The sequence below is a fragment of the Saimiri boliviensis genome, chromosome 5 (genome assembly GCF_048565385.1).
Source record: "Saimiri boliviensis isolate mSaiBol1 chromosome 5, mSaiBol1.pri, whole genome shotgun sequence".
NCBI lineage: Eukaryota > Metazoa > Chordata > Mammalia > Primates > Cebidae > Saimiri > Saimiri boliviensis.
Window position 1 is genome coordinate 111824806 of NC_133453.1, and position 18045 is coordinate 111842850.

The following is an 18045-nucleotide window of genomic DNA, read 5'->3' on the forward strand; positions in this document are numbered from 1 at the left end:
CAACTTTTGTGAGAATAAAGTAGGCAATATATGAATAATTGAATAAGACAGTCTGAAAATGTCAATCACATAGAAGAGTATATTACCATTACTAGTACCATTATGCTACAATTTAGAGCCTGAGTTAAGTCTCCCTTGTACACAGTTTTTCCATCAATTATCAATTTCTATTAACTTTTCTCTACATGTAGTAGATTGAATACACATATGCCTTTAAATTCTCACTCTTACTTTTATTCTACTCCTTATCCCTGAGGCTGGAAATTTCTGTGATGGTCCCCCTACTTTTCCCAATCTCCTTTCTTTTTCTGATAGAGGACACTTTGCTAGATCCAACTACCTAAAGATCAAGTTATCGTGGACCTCATGACAAATACCCCTCCATTGGGGCATGGAGCTCAGAGAATGAAAATCACACTGCTTAGCTGGACAATGTACTCTTTCTGTAATCAAGCCTCCTTCTGTCATTTCAGGCTATAGTCCAAAATCCTTACAAGAATTCCCTACTGCCACTAGACTGGTGTGTTTATTATGCTTCAAGTAAACACACTTAGTGAATTAGGGCTTCCACGCCCAGCCTCTGCTCCATCTATATGCTACTCTTACCATTCCCTGCTATGGAAATCCATACCCCAATCTTCCAAGGCCAAGTTTTCATGTCAGCAAATTCTCTCCTAAACTGTACAGACAGAGAACATATGTTTTATTACTTCCTATCAGAGCCACCTAGTACAGAGCAGAGCATATAAAACATGCTGAATGATTGATTGATTGAATAAATGAATAAGTTAATAAATCAGAAAATGAATGAAGCAGGCTTTCCTTGACTAGACTAGTGCATGGTGATTTCTCCTTCTAAATTCCGGTAGCATCTGCTGTCTGATCATTTATTTAGTTCATAATATTTACTGCCTTGTGGTATTAATTAACAATCCATGCATGTAAGTCTCCTCTTCCCAGTGGGATGACAGGTACCTGGGAGTCAGAGTCTGAGTCATGTTTTGGAAACCCCCAGCATCAGCAGGGCAGCATCCTGCCCTCTACAAATGCTCATTGATGGATTGAGCATCAGATCAGCTGAACCTCCACTGCCAAGTGTCAGCAGCAGGCCCTCTTGTGAGCATTGGCCATAAATCACAGGTTAAACCTTTCCTAGTTATTAATGCCTAGCTCATATTTCAAGGTAACCTGGATCCTGAAAACCCTTGATCAAGGCATAAAGGGAAATTATCTGGCTTTGCCATCCGCTAGGGTCTGATAGGAAGTCACAATACATTTGCGGTTGATGGTGAAGGTATGGTTTCCTTAGCATAAACTTGAATGCTGAGACAAACATCCATAGGCTAAACATTAAGATAAACTCCAGCTAATTATTTTCCTATTCGCCCCAAAATACATCACAAACTTTGGGGTCCCTGACCAAAATGCTCCTTTATCCTTGGTCATCTGGGCCCCAGGCATCTAAGCCTCCATAGTCTTACATCTCTGGTTTTTGTTCTATTTCTCTTCTCTTATTAGAGCATCCTTTCCTTCCCTCTTTATTTGGCCAGAATAAAGAGAGAAGGAAAGGATTTATTTATTTATTCTTCAAAACAAAGCTATGCTATCACCACCTCTAGAAAGTCTTTTCTTTCTCACCTGTCCTGTTGCCTCTTCCCCATGCTTCCATAGTGACCCTGGCACATATCCTGTCGTTCATAAATGCCCTTTACTATCTCTTCCAACCATGCCTATGAGCTCCTGGAGGGCACCTCACTCCCAGGTTCAACCACAGTACCCAGTGCAGAGTGCTTGCTTCCAAAAGGTTCCTAAAGCCAATGGAAGCAAAGCAAATTATATGAGAGAATGTCAAATAAACATATAAAAGAAAAAGGGAGGTGATAGCAGGTTTACAGTAAGATAAATCTGCTGTGATTTTTTAAAAAAAAATCTAGCTCCTGTAGTGCCTCTTTTGAGTGAGAGATAAAGAAAAAGAGTGAGTTAAGAAATGAAATGTTTTGATTGTCATTATCTAAAACTTAAAAAGCTGAAGATGCCCAAGAAATTACTACTTTGGTAAACACTTCCAACCTTTGCTTGGTATCTTAAAGTTCACGCAGTTGAACTTCTCAGTTTCGTATAATGTAAAATGCTTCATCATGTTGTTATTTTCCGAAACTCAAACTCTGTGCTCAACCAGACAGCTTGTTGTGACAATCACAGTCCTGTGGCTATCCACTTATTTGCCCTTGCTAATGAGATTTTCTCATCAACATTATCTTAGCTCAAATACCGAGGCATTAATGACAACTTAATTGAAGCAGAGGATGAAGCTTATGGCCTCATCATGTTTACTTGATGTGCAGGTGGTGGCTAGCTACAAATGGCTTCTACGAAAAAGGGCAATATTTGGGAAGCAGCTCGGTTAATTGCAGGCCTGTAGCCTACAAGCGTCTGGTTGCCAGCATTTCATGGGGTGGGCATTTCCATCCTGCACGATGCAGCTCTCCAGGCCATCTCCCTACCTCTGAAGCCTCCTCTGCCCTTTATCTAATTAGTGCTTCCCCTGAGTATAACTCATTTCTGGGTATAACTCATTCCTAGGTTTGACACATTATGCAGCATATAACTGTTGTAACAGGAATGTTTGTTAAAAATCACTAACTCTTCTTTCCCTGTTAAAATTATATCCTTCAGAAATGTTTTAAAGGCCAACTCCACTAGTTTATTCATGCATGTGGCAAATAGCTGTGGAAGACAGGTGTTAAGCATGGTGTTGGACCAAGGCTTGGGAAAACAATATTCTTGTTTCCATGGATGCTTAAATTTCTAGTAATGGAAAGGCCATTGAACAACAATTAAATAGACATATTAATATACATTGCATGAGCTGAATCATGTCCCTGCAAAATGCATAAAGTCCCAGCACTAGTACCTAAAAACACAACTGTATTTGTAGACAGGATCTTTAAAAACGTAATTGTGGTAAAATAAGTTTCCATATGTTTTATGTCCTTATGATCAGAAGCTATTTGTCCTTATGAGCAGAAGCTATTTGAATGGAGACATGCAGAGAGAAAAGACCATGGGAAGACAGAAAAAAGACCACCATCTGCAAACAGAGAGAGAGGCCCACGGAAGAAATCAATCCTGCCAACATCTGGATGCTGGATTTGTAGCCTCCAAAACTGTGAGAAAATACATTTGTGTTGTTGAAGACACTTAGTCTGTGATATTTTCTTATAGCAGCCTGAGCACATGAATACATACATACACACACTTAGGACAAACGTTACAAAGCAAAAAAAGAGAAAACCAAAAGAACAAGGTATGTGGCCTGCCTTGAAAAGGTTTCTTGAGAAAATATCAACTGAGATTAAATTCTAAAAGCTAAGGGGGGGTCATGTCAAGCATAGCTACAGGATTATGTATTTTATTTAATGCAAATGCAGTCAATGATCCTTAATCATCAAATACACATTCATAATGGCTGTTGATCCGAGAATCTTATCATACTTTGAGTGAGAGAACAAGCCAGTCCCAGAAGTCTACTGGCTACAGAAAATTAACTGATAGAAAGGATGGTTTACTTTTTTTTTTTTTTTTTTTTTTTGGTACACCTTCTCTCTAATTAGTACTATTCAAGGAATTACAAAAAGAGTGAAACATTATAAGGTGGTTGAGGAAATACGAAGAACACTATTGCTTGCTCCTAGGAATAAATGGGATGAGCTGAGATGGCATCACCAATAGGCCATTTGCCTTGACTGTAGACACTTTTTCATGTTTTTTTTCTTGATTTCTGGCTCTTGGCTGGCCATGCTGCCTTTTGTCCAAAGATTCCATCTGTCCCAGGTGATCAGCTTTCACCTTTTACCTTTTCAGCTAATAATCAGCAAGTGGTACCAGCTGCCAGGGTCAGATCTCAGTTTGGATTATTTCCCCTCGCCTTCTGGATTTCATTCTATTGTGCCAAGACCGTGTCTTTAAAATGTAGATTCACCCCTTAATGCCGAAAATCCCAGTCTGAGTCTGTTGCCTCTGGTGATTTCAAGGCAGTACACTGTACATCTGGGAAGCTCTGCGAGAAGACGTTTTAAGGGAATCCAAAGTGGGCTCTCTGCCTGCCTCACTGCTGCTTGCTTTGCCTCCTGAAGAGATGTTCACATATACCAACCATCAGCTATAAGAAAGCTGGTCCCATAGCCAAAGACCCTTGCTGTGTCTGCCTGGTTTTCTCTCTGCATGAAATAGCTTCAATACCTACAACTAATATTGTTCCTCTATTAACATAGTCTGAAGACCTAGTATATTTTGTCCACCCTCCTACCAATATAGGCAAACACACACACATACACACACACACACACACACACACACAGAGAGAGAGAGAGAGAGAGAGAGAGAGAGAGAGAGAGAGAGAGAGTAGTCTGCTGTCATCTAAGAAAGGTTCCAAACAAAAAACCCTATTTGCACTTGGATATGTGTCTCCTAATTCTCTACAGGTTGTGAAGAGCCGTAGCATGACTTGTTTTTAAGATCATGCAAACAACTCATCCACAAAGACCACGGTATCAAAGAGCCCAAGTTTACTTTTCTGACTCCACAAAGTCACCAGAGTTTTGGGAGCTGGGACGCATGACCTCTGGCAAGAGGCTTGGCTCTGGGTACTCCCAATCAGTTAGGACCACTTATGCCAATTTCGAAAGAATAGCCTTGGATTGATAATTTCTTTGAAGATAATAAGGGGTGGGGTTGGCCTACTGTTTTATTTCAAGCAATCATGGATATTGCTGGAGGGAGCATCCTTGATTCTAGACTGATACTCTCCTTCCGCAAATGAGGACAGTGAGGCTATGGCAACAAGACTTACTCATGTCCTGCATCTGATTAGAGCACAGCTAGGCTGGGGCATGACTTCTGAAGCCTGAGTTCAAGCTCTTTGCCCAGACTATCTGACATTTTGAGAAACACTACAAAAAAACAAAAACAACAAACAAAACTTAAACTAAAACTCCATACTTCCTTCTTTTGATTCTCCTTACCTTGTATTTTCCCATCAGAAAAATAAAAATAACATTGAAATGTCAAATCACTTTCAAATAATTAGAGTGGTGCCAGTTTTCTCTTAAGATTGCTTACCATTTCACATGACATTCAAAACATTCTGTCCTATTCCTCCTAAGAAAACAAACCAAGTGGTCTCTTTTACCTTTATAAAATGTCCTGCTTTCTTAGTAATTCAGGTTGTTTTGAAAATACTAAACTCCATTCTAAGCATCTCAATAAAAACCTGTAAAATGACAACTATATCTTTCATTCAAAAATAGAACATAACATCTATTGCACAATGGAAGTGTGTGGAGTTTGAGAGATCCTCATGATCACATGACCATGTGAGATGACCCCATGGCACCCAGTACTTTATGAAATGTAAAAATAAAAGAACTGGAAGCTTAAAATGTATAAATTAGGTTATCCAGGTAGTTGCTCATTCACTGAAGAATTGCCTAAGTGGATTTTCTGATAAGGTTCACAGTTCAATATGACTCGTAGAAGGTGTTCTCTGCTTCAGTGAAAACCATGTGTTTCCACATAGGGCGAGGATCAGATCTCTCAATTTGAATTCCAAGAGAGCTAACCTTGATTCATGGGCCACAGGGGAAATTAGAATGGAAAAGACTGCACAAAGTAGGGCAACGTACTTAGAAGTAAGTAGATAGGCCCTTACTGAGGTAGACCTTACTTCATAGCCTTCATCCTTAGATGATAATCCTATTAAGGAATCAGTACTGAGCACCAAAAAAAATCTGAAGAAAGTATGAACTATTTTCTCAATGAATGTGTGTGTGTGTGTGTGTGTGTGTGTGTGTGTGTGTGGGCGCGTGTGTGTGCGTGTGTGTGTGTGTGTATATACGTATATATACATATATATACGTATATACACACACCCACGCACACACACGCACACATATACATACATACACACATATAATTTATCTTTTTTTTAGGTAGAGTCTCTGTCACCTAGGCTGGAGTGCAGTGGCACAATCTCAGCTCACTGCAATTTCCACCTCCCAGGTTCAAGAGATTCTCCTGCCTCAGCCTCCTGAATATCTGGGACAGGCATGCACCACCATGCTCAGCTAACTTTTGGGTATCACCATGTGGGTCAGGCTGGTCTTGAACTCCTGTTTTGGCCTCCCATATTATTTACTGTATAATAGTATACCGTTAATTTTAGCTAAAGTACACAGAAGTTTATAAAAACAACAGACTTCCAATCTCGTGTGAATTCAAAGTAACACAAGAATAAGGCCACCAAGTAAATTGTTTTTGAAAGACACATCTTTAGACCTAAGCAGCCACTTTCCTTAAGAGAATTTTGCAGATTTGTCTATAGATGTAAAACAGTTTCTTTACATTTGAATTATTTAAGCAACAGGCAGTCTGAACAATGGATATGAGAGCAGAAAGACACTGTGTAAAGACCGCGAACTTGGGAATTCTAAGGAAAAATCCGAGATTGAACATCACTTTGGCTACTTTAATGTACATTCGGATTCTCAATTTCTCTCTGTGAGTATTGGTGTACTAACCACCTTATAAGGTTTTGTGAGTTTTTCTGCAGTTTTGTATGGCAAGGCCCTAGCACAATGCCTAACTGGCAGAAGATCAGCAATGGCTGCTAGTCTGGCTTTCACATCACTTACAGTGAAATGAGGTCTTCTACTTTACCTCATACCCACATACATAAGGCTTTCAAAAAAGGAGATGACAAAAATAGATAATAAAGAAATACACAAGAAAGGGATACCACTGTTGTCCTTCGTCTTCCTGAAACTCCATCCCTAGAATAACTAAATTCAGATGTCTTCTATTTTGAGGATGCATTTAGTTTGCACATCTCTCCTTGATCTTCAATGCAAAGAGCCCTAAATAAGAACTACTTCCTTCCTAAAAAGCCATGGACAGTGCACAAAGCTCTGGGAACAGGGCTGAAGGCGTGAGGCATCATTGTGCTGCCCCTTCCGAAGGAATTACCTTCTCTTTTAGATCCAGGATGTTATAACTAGTCTCAAATAAACCTTTTATTATCTGTGTTCTCTGATCCATTTGTGACCAAGTGTCAAGGATAGCCCCGTTGGCCCTTAAAAAGTATAGGAACCATTGTCATTATTTTTTCATTGTTCATATGAGATGTTGATCTTTATTAAGTCGATATAAGCTCAAGTACTTTGAAAACAAGTTTCCTCAGAAATGTAAGGAAAGAGAAAACTGTTTTTGTTTTATTATTTGTTTGTTCTTCCCCCTCCCAGATAGGAAAATCCCAGAATACACAGAACCTTGATCCATTTCCCAAAAAAAGAAGTTCACATTTTCCAAAACATAGAAATTCTCCTTAAGAGAGAATTACACAAGAGTTTTTGAGAACTCTGGCTACACATCTTAAAAACTTCTTTCTGCTGGTTTCATTTTCTGAGAGGTGAGTCTGAAATAACTGATGATTTGTTCCCTTTCTGAGCTGAGTGGCAGCTCCTACCAGACTCTCTTTCGGTCATAAATGCATTTTAATGGACTGACAGGTGCTTAATAATACAGGCAGCACCTGGATTTTTAAGAGCAACGTGCTGCCAGGGCCTTCCTTGTATTAAAACTGCATTTTTGACCTGAGGCCTACAAGTCTCTGTACTCAAAAACATCTCACTGATCAGAGAGAAACAGCTCAGTTCCAGCTCACATTTTTCTTTTCCAAATAAGGAGGATTAAGGTTTAACTTTTATAATTCTGAACATGAAAAATATTATAATTCTAAGTGATTAACTCACCTCCATTACTGGAAATCTAATAAATTTTTAAAAAGTCCTCTGACTGCACAAATTCATTCTTAACTTTTATGACTTTGTAGAATGAGGCCCATTCTAGCTATATGTCTTGAGTCAGCATGGAAGAAAGAAAAATGTGTTAAATAGCTACTCAACACTTTGTGCAGTATTTGAGATAGACTACCTCATTTAATTGCCCACACCAACTTATAAAGTAATTTTTTTTCTTCTCCTGTGATAGGCAGTCCTAAAATGATCCTGAATAATCTGCGCCTGCTAATACTCACGCCCTGGTGTTATCCCCTCGAACACGAGCTGGACATGCTTACTTGCTTCTAAGGAACAGAATATGGCAGAAGTGATGAGATGCCATTTTCAATATTAGATTATAAAAAGACTGCGGATTCTATCTTGAGTGTTTTTTCTCACTCTCCCCTGGCAGCCTTCTGGAGAGGCTCATGAGGAAAAGCTTATGAAAGAAACCAAAATATTTCACCCCAAAATATACTTCTTTGACATATTTTGGGAGGGCTGTTCAGAAAGCAGTAGCCCTGCAAAGTTATCTCTTGTAGGGGACTTGTATCTGTAGAGAAAACCTGCATCGATACAGCAAGGCTTTCTGTGAGGCTCTCCCTTGTTCAGATCTATGACTGAGAGTCTAACACGTTTAAGAATCTGAAAGAAACATTTACCATCTATTCTCTTTAAGGGCTGCTACCTGTGATCACGCCACCCTGAAGCCTCGACCTCCCTGGGCTCAGCTCATGTTCGTACTTCAGCCTGCCGAGTAGCTAGTACTACAGGCATGCACCCACAAGCCCAGCTGATTTTCAGTTTTTTGTTGAGATGGGGTCTTCCATGTTACTCAGGCTGATTTTGAACTTCTAGGCTCAAGAAATCTCCCCACCTTGGCCTCTCAAAGTGGTAGGATTGCCTGGCCCATAACGTTTTTTTAGACATGCTCTAAACCCCTGTTCTTTTTGTAATCTCAAGATGGCATAAAAGCATCAATCAACTGCCATTTCTTTGGGCTTTCATATTTTGTATGACTTTGTGACTCTTGTGCATACATGTGCATGTAATAACATGTGTATGCATTCTTCCTGTTAATTTGTCCATTATTAATTTCTCTTATAGACTCAAGTTATTTACAATAACTTGAGGGGAAAAATTAGAACTTCTCTACATGTGGAAGTGGATTTTCTGAGGCCTGCCTACAGCCACATGAGTAAGTGCAGAAGATCTTCCTCCATTTAACCTTGCCATGGATGAAGCCCTCATTGGCAATTTGATTGAGAGCTTATGGGAGACTCCAAGCCAGTCACCAGCTAGCTGGCCCCTGGATTTCTGATCCACAGAAACTGGGACATAACAAATAATGTTTTCAACAATTAAATATTGCTGTCACTTGATGTGCAGCTATAGATAACTGATACACTTCAGTTTACATATGAGACAATGTTTATCCAGGGCCACAGGAAGGGAAGGAAAAAGGGTATTAACGCTTTTAAACTTGACTGTCTGAATTCCAGATCCAGGCCCTTCTACTATGCTCAGGGGTTCAGTGGGCCATTTTGTTCACTTATGGACATTTGAATGTCCCCCATGATTTGACAAGACCAAACCTATGAGAAAAGAAAAACAGCTCCGAGCAGTATGAACTATGTGAGTTATGCAAAATATATTAAGCCCAGAGAGATGTCAGTATCAGAATTCAGTCACACACCCTTCCCCTGAGCTCATGGCTCCATACTCTGGGCAATTGTTCAGTCATTTTTATCCTGACTAGCTGCCTCATTCACTATCTTCTTTCTCCTGGAATCTGTGGTACAAAGAACAAGGCACAGGCAATTTTTAGCTGTTATGATTTTAATGTAAATTTCTGATAAACAACATAGAAACTGCCGCCTTTTCTTTTCTTTAAAAATCTGCTTCTAACTGCAAGTAATCAGAGCAGAGTATACATTCAGAGCAACTTGAACCTATATTCCCAGGTTGCAATCCTCACGCCTGGCCCAAGTAAACTATCTACTTACATGAATATTGCCTTAGCTTCTTTCTTTTAGGTCAACAACTATTAAGTCATATCCTTTACAGTTTAACTCAATTTGTGCTAATCTATTGGATAAAAACCCACACAGTCCAGTTGAGAGAAAAACAGCTAAATCAAATTATAGTATAATCCATGATGGATGTTGATCTATGATGAAAAGCAGAGGGAGATTTTTATTCAGATTGTTTATTTCTTTAGACTTCTGAAATAACTTCATGTATCAGCATGCTGCAGCCCAATGCCTGCCCAATCCTTGGCATGTGAGATTTGACCCCAGTGAGTATTTGTCAACTTAGTAAATGCACCACTGTTTGAAGTGCACCAGATATTGGTAATATAACAGATGGAAAAGGAGAGAGGTTTCCATTGTTCCATGTTGAAGCAGCAGCAGATGGAGGAGCCAGGGTATTGAAAAACACGACTTGTTCATAGACCTTTACATATTGCTAGACAGTAAGATCTGTGGTACATGGCAATGAAACGGGGCTTCCCAAACTTTGGCCATTTGAGGACCAGTTAAAAGTTTTGTCATTCTCTGGTGCCATATGTAATAGCATTTACTTAATACGTTTAAAGTATATGTGTATACATATATCGTTTTTATATGATTTTTAAAAATTACTAATTTTTATTTGAAATAGAATTTGGGGGCTATAAAAAGTCCCATGGTAATGTGGTTTAAGAGGAGAATATAGACCTGGAAGTCAGGCAAATTCAGGATAAAATCCCAGCTCCATCACTTAGGAACATGGGATTTTGAAGTGGTTGCCATGATTTCTGAATTCCTCATCTATTAGGTAAAAAATACTAACTTCCTTCAGTGAGCATGGTGAAGGTTCCATATGATATATGCCACGTTTGTAGAGAACCTAGCAGAGAGCTCTATAAATTGTCTAGCTTATGCTAAATATTCCCAGGTAAGGATTCTTATTCCATCTTTACGTTGAGACTGCTAAGAGACAAAGAAATTTAGGCATTGACCAAAGTTGACATAGTTAATTCTAAATTCACTGTTTAGTTTACTACTAATAAAAAAATATTCTGCCTCTTTAGACTTGGAGTAAATTTGTGAATACTGGTCTAACCCACATCCTTGAAATTTAAATTCTGTGTGTTTCTGTGAAGACCTCAAACTTGGTTGACTTGGCTGAACAAGAAACCGACCCACAGTGTCAGCTGGCAGTACCTGTGAGGATTTCAGCTACGCGTTCTGTCATTTTCTGAATCACGAGTCTCAGGATTCCACCCTCTAGGCTCAGCAGCAGGGTCCCCGAGCCCTCAGACAGCTCTGTGGACAGAAGCAGACCATCCTTGTTCCACGTTCGAAACTGGAAACTCACTGAGAGCCCATCAATTTGGGGGGTGCCGGGCAGCAGCAAATAGCTGCCGCTGGAGTTGACAAATGTGATGGGCACGATCTGTGGTTCGGAGCAGGAAAAAGTGACATTGCCCTGGAAAACAGTAAAAGTCAAACATATAAAAGCCGTTTTTTTATTCTGCAATCTGACAGCTGATATAAACAGTCACCTGGAGCTGACCTTAATTTCAGGATCATTCTACATTCAGCGCAAGATCTTAAAGGAGAAAAAAAATGTCGGCTTTGTTCAGACACACTGGCAAGATTGTTTTCTATTCTTGTGTTAAGGATCACAAGGCTATCTGCAAAGAGGGCCATCTGAGATACCCAGAAGGAAGGGGGATGGAAGCATCCACACTTTCTAAGGGGCATAAGAATAATTACATTTACTCATTATATAAATACCTATGGCGAGTCAACTATGTGCCAAGCTCGCAATGTGGAACGTGCTAAAAAAGGGATAGATACTTGCTTCTGCGGGAGCCTGGCAGGAGAAATAACTGGACAAGCAAAAAAGTGAAAATAAAACAAAGGAGGGAGCTAGGGAAGGGTGGAGGGAGGGTACCTTGACTAGCATTTTCAGCAAAGGGCACAGTTTCTGCAAAGCCTTGAAGAAATTAACAAAACAGCATCCCTATGGAACTCCAGGTAATCTGCCATTTCTAAGTAGTTAGTGGGACAGGAAGGGCCAGGTAGCATAAAGGAGGTAAGTCTGCAAAGGTGAGTAGAGGCAGAGCTTGAAAGCCCTCTGATGCTTCCTGAATGGTTTCCTTAAGATTTACAGTGAAGTGACATGGGCCATAGATTTAACTTAGTAAAAGTATTTTCAGTAACATAAATGAGGAGTGAATGAGAGGATTGCTCTTGTGGAATATTATGTATTGAACCCAAAAGAAGAGTAAGAAAATTATTATTTGCATAAGTGTGAAGAAAATTGATCCAAGTTTATTTGAGAATCAGTAGAATAAGGAAGTTAAGAAATGTGGGAAATTAGGAAATGTGCCCAGCTGAGCCCTGTACTGGTGAGTAAGAAGAAAGCCTGAAATATTTCACAAATTGTGAATAGGTGTTCTGCTAGGAAAGCCATTTGGAATTTCTACTGTAAGCTCTATAGCCAACCATCTCCTATTTTCCGTGCCTACCATTTTCATCCTTCAGGCTCCAAACACTGATCTCCGTAAGTACGCAGTGATGCCCTTCAGGTAACTTCATCCACATAGCTATGGACTTACCATCTTCCCTGTAAATGTTTCCCTTCAAGTCCACAGCATAGCTGCCTTTGCACAACACTATGGCTCAGCCTTTCTGAGCTTGCTCGGGCAGCTAGCATCACTTATGCAAAAAAGGTAAGGATCCCACAAGTGGAACGCCCTAATCTGAATAGCTACCTGAATTCAACTTTCCACCAAGGTAGTCAGGTGGTAGAGTTAGATATGTAGTAGTGTTCTCAGTTCCAGAGCAGGGTAATCGTTCAATTCCAGAAACCTGTTACCCAGAAAAAATCCCTAGGTCCCAACCGTGTTTGTATATGATAGTCCTGTATTCTTGAAAATGTGTAACAGTCTCCAAACTTCCACAAGTGGCACATTTCTAATGATTCATTCATCAATCACACTGCTGTGAGCATATTATTGCATGAATCATTTGTGGTAGTTGTTCAGATGTTTTTTTTTCCCTTCAGGCTAGATCCTCAGAAGTTAATTAATGTGTCAAAGGGTAAGGCCCTTGATATCCATCAAGCAATCACCCACAGTTTATACCATCCCACCATGCCAGACAATAGGATAGGCACTTACATGCATATCTTGTGAATTCTGCACAACAATGCCATAATATATTATTTTCTTCATTTAATGGATGCACAAACTGGACTTAGAGTAAATAAATAACTTAGTAAAAGCCATGCGCCTAGTTAGCAGGGAACATGGAAGACAAACCCATGTTTGTCTAATTTGGAGTCTTCTGCTTTTAGTTACCAACTCTGATACCTCCATCCTCTGCACTGAGTATTACCATTTAAAAAATAAAATCTACCAACTTGTTCTTGGTTTCTCATAGTTATTTTAATTGGCATTTTTGGATCTCTGGTAAATTGCCTTTCAAGAATAAAAGCATCACCAATGATGGCCAATTCATTGTGGCAGGGCTGTCTTTTAGAAGAAGCCAAATCACAAATGCTCTGCAGAGAAGGTAGGACGCAGTAATAACTTTTATTTATCTTTTCCTTTCCTGAGGTCCGTAGTATCATTTTCTATAAAAACAAATCTACCAGAGCACAGTTTCATTCAAAGTCTGAGATTGTGTACAGTGGGAAAGTTCATAAAGACAAAGAAGGCAAAGGTATAGGAGGTTGTAAAAGTACCCTCTTCCCCAAGTTATCTGAAACCCAGTTTAGCTTCACCCGAGCCCTCTTCTGAGAGCCTTCTGGATCACAGCCATGACAGGCAGCTTCAGAACAGTGGAGGACCTGAGATTCCTTGCTTATTTGATCAGTCTGCTTACATCTGACCAGAGGTCTGGCTCTCTTTCCTCAATCTCCCTTCCTTTCATTGTTTCATGGGCTCAACTACTTGAGCATAATACTGGGTTACTCAGAATCTAAGGAGTTCCTGGATTGGTCCCCCAGTGCAAGGTCTTTAATTAAATGCCTTCAGAGATTCTCACTATAAGATAAGGTTGTGTGTGGGCATGAACAAATAGCTCAACAGAGAGCAGGAAAACTCTGAAATGCACTAGGATATGCTTTCTATCTTCGGATGGTTTCCTTGCTCTCCTTGGGCCAGCTTCTCTCTCCCTTCCCCCTATTCCCATCATGCTTTCCTCTATTATGCTTGCCCCTATGTAGCCACTCCTGCGTCTAAAACCTCTTTGGTTTTAGAGCATGGCTCTACCATATACTCCAAGGGCAAAGCCAAGGGCAAGTTGGAGAGAAAAGAAGTGGAGGATGGGAAGTGCCTTCTCCACTGAATCTGACCCAGCTCTCTGGGCGCACGTGAGTGTTTGCAGCTTCCTGTCACACAGCTGCTGTGTGCCACTTTTCTGACAGTCCTGTCTCAGCTGTGCTTACTGCTGGCAGAAATGACGTAGAGAGTTGAGGGCCATCGGTACCACCCCCATTCACCAAAGCGAGGAGAAAAAAGAAAAACAGGCTGCATGTAAAAGTGCTACTGTTAAATCAACAAAAACGGACCATTTTCAATAGTGCCATGTTTGTCTCCAGAATCTGTCTCAACATGGCATCTAAGGGAGTTCCCATTGGCCATTTAGAAACGCCATACAAGAAGACAATTTACTTTAGAATCGTGTCTAAGGAGACGTGACAAATGGTCTGTGGCCTATATTCAACCCTATATACCTCTTAATCTCTTTCTTCAAATATCATGCCCCGTAATCCCAAGAAGCGAGCTTCATTCCCCTCAAAGCCGCTTTGTCCCACTGTATGTTTAATTCCATTAAAGATTTTTCAAGCTAAGCACAGGGATTAGTAAGTTGTACACACAAATGTTACCTGAGCTTTTGCAGGCTACAGTAATTAAATTTACTCTATGTACTTACTCTAATTTACTGTAATTGGTACAAAGTATGTCTGGTAGGGAAGAGTGCATTGATCAAACCTTCAAGGTAAAACAATTGGCCTTGATTTCGTAAGTGAGATTGAAAGGAGGTCAATGAGTGGCCCTGGGTCCACTTTTTTCCTCTCCTTATCTTATAAGAACTACAGGGTCTTTTGTTGTCCAAAAATAAAGTTACTCTTCAAGGAAGGAACTCAATCCTTGGTGTCTGAGTGCTTTTCCTTACTATACCCCCCAAGAACCAGTTGAACCATCAACTCCTCTGTCTGACTGTGGAAACTCAGAAGTGAGTCACTTCTAGAGGCTTAAGTTTCTTTTTTGTAACCTGAGGCTGTGGAACTGGAAGGTCCTAAAATTCTTACTTGTTCCCCTAACCCTGGGTATCTGAGACAGAACACCCACATCTTTATCATCTGTCTTGTCTTTTCAGAGGACTTAAGGATTGTCTGAATTGTTCTATTTTTGCCATGAAAAGTGTAACCAAGTATTTATATTTTAGAAGACTTTTTCTTTGAATGATTCAGGCTGTAAAGGGGAAACTTAAGCCTCTTCCCTAATAATTCCTGTCTTGATGCAGGAAAGAGAGCAAGAATCACCATACATGATAATTATATTAAAATAAAAAGAAGTGAGCAAAAGATGATATAGTTTTAAAGGTTAGAAAAATAAGAAGGTTAAGTGTGGTAGCTCACATCTGTAATCCCAGAACTTTGAATGGCTGAGATGGGAGGATCACTTCAACCTAGGAGTTTGAGACCAGCCTGCACAACAGGGTAAGACTCCATTTGACCCAGCAATCCCATTACTGGGTATATATCCAAAGGATTATAAATCATTCTACTATAAGGACACATGCACACAAATGTTCATAGCAGCACTGTTTACAATAGCAAAGACCTGGAACCAACCCAAATGCCCATCAATGATAGACTGGAAAGGGAAAATGTGGTACATATACACCATGGAATATTATGCAGCCATCAAAAACGATGAGTTTGTGTCCTTTGTAGGGACATGGATGAACCTGGAAACCATCATTCTCAGCAAACTGACACAAGAGCAGAAAATCAAACACCTCATATTCTCACTCATAGGCGGGTGTTGAACAATGAGAACACGTGGACACAAGGAGGGGAGCACTACACAGTGGGTTCTGTTGGGGGGAAATGGAGGAGGGACAGGGGGTGGGGAGATGGGGAGAGATAGCATGGGAAGAATTGTCAGATATAGGTTAAGGGTAGGAAGGCAGCAAATCACACTGCCATGTGTGTACCTTTGCAGTAATCTTGCATGTTCTTCACATGTACCCCAAAACATAAAACACAATTAAAAAAAATAAAAATAAAATAAAAAATAAAAAGACCCCATATCTATTTTAAAAATAAATAAGAAGCCCAATATTTTAAAACACACTTACCAGAGCATAATAACCAATCGACTGATTATTCTTTCCCCTTCCCTCACTCCTTAGAAACTGTAGCCTCAAATATTTTACAAAGAGAAGCTAGATTAATACTGAGCTGTACAGGGAACTACAGTGGTTGCAACTTTCTTGCAGATGACACAATGGGAGAATTTACATGCAGACAATTAGATGGGTGCCAGTTCAGGGACTATGAAATGAAAACCAGAAGAAAACCACGAGAGAGAATGAAGTTCCTGATCAGCGCCTTCCTTGAAGACATATTCAGGCCATTCAAAAGTATGCTGAATGCTGATGAAAATCCAATAAAACCCATTCACCTAAAAGCTTTCCTCTGTGGCACAGAAACTCACCCAAAAGGAGCTATTGCGGTAATAATATAATTACCATGATCCCTTCATGACTGATGGACGGGAGTGTCATGGCAGAAGCTTTCCTTCCTCAAGACTTTTGACACAAAGAACACAGTAGTATTCAAGTCTTTGTCATTAGAATACAGAACCAATCAAATGAATTGACACTTGTCTGTTACACAGTGGAACAACTTTAGAAGATGCCACTCTGCTGATAGACACAAGGATGCAAACATCATAGTGGTCTGAATGTGATTGCCTAATAGATGGGACAGACTTAAATGTATTGCACAGGGAGCTAATGGTCCTCAGTGTTAGTCAAACATTCCTCAGTCTGGACTCTCATATGTTCATTGGTCATGGAGTTTTTTAGCCAGGTCTCAGCACATAACATAAAAGCTGTAATTTCCTAAGCTAGAAAAAGTGCCTATCAGAACTGAGAAGACAGACATTCTTAACAAAGATTTCATTTGTACCCATTTCCCAGCTTTATGATTAAACACAATCCTCTGGCTATTTCACTTGAATCATTGATGTGCATAAAAAAACTTTAGACCTTAGCATCAAAAGACAGCTCTACTTGAATTTCTCATTTGGATTTTGGCTTTGCCTTATAACTCTGCTAGGAACGCTGCTAGGAGTCCATCCTCTTTCAAGACTTTTACTTACTAGCCAATTCTATGTTGGCTGCATAAACAATAGGTTATGCTAAAGTGAGCCAGCACTGATAAATGGCTCAGATGTATTTTTATTAGTGAGTATTATTCCTCCAGCCAAACATTGGCTAGTTATTGTGGATGTTCAAGTACATTCTCTTTAGACTCATCTCACTACCCAAAGACACCTATTGCTATTGACTATTAGTGACTCAAGCATTTAGCTATTTTGTGGAAGACTCCAGAAAGTTGTTGGCTGCTGTGCTTTAAATGAAAACTAAAATAAAGAAGCTATAAATGAAAAGCATGTGAGGAGCATGCAAAGTCAATGGTATCTAGCTGATTCTCAACCAGGCTGTCACCACTGCTCCCTGACTCTCTTCCCATAAGGCTGCATTTCACCCTTCAAACACTGCTTGTCAGCTCAACAGTAAAACTCTGGTCTGAGCTCGAGTCACTTGGGAAGAATAAAGCAAGAATAAGGGTATCTAGGAATAGGCTATGACTAAAAGTAGAATGTACCGAATCCAGTCTGGCGACTAAGGCAGAAGCCAGAGAAAGGGGATTAATTGGTGGTCCAGGAAGATGGAAGGCAGATAGACAGTCTACTCCCATTGAGACTCCTCCAGTCTAGGCAGAGTGAAGTCCTAGTATGCCCTTCATTATTTCCTGAGAGGAAATCATAAGTCAAGTGGGGCCGTGCCCCCACTCCAGAAAACAAATTTTAAAGACCTGAAGAGAACAGAGCAGGCTCTGCTTGAAGTTCTGCTAACCTTGACTTGTTTTCAAGTTTCTTATGTGTGCTACTTCCAAGGGTTACATTACT

The 18045-nt window shown here is 40.0% G+C and overlaps 1 protein-coding gene across 2 annotated transcripts in view; it reads right to left on the bottom strand.

Annotated features, from left to right (window-relative positions):
* The window catches only part of CNTNAP5 (contactin associated protein family member 5), an 891734-nt gene that overhangs the window by 419199 nt on the left and 454490 nt on the right, over positions 1–18045 (bottom strand). For both annotated transcript variants that reach the window (XM_010342190.3, XM_074399829.1), the window contains exon 8: positions 11045–11309. In XM_010342190.3, coding sequence (XP_010340492.1) covers positions 11045–11309 — 265 coding nt within the window. The remainder of the gene's footprint in view (positions 1–11044; positions 11310–18045) is intronic.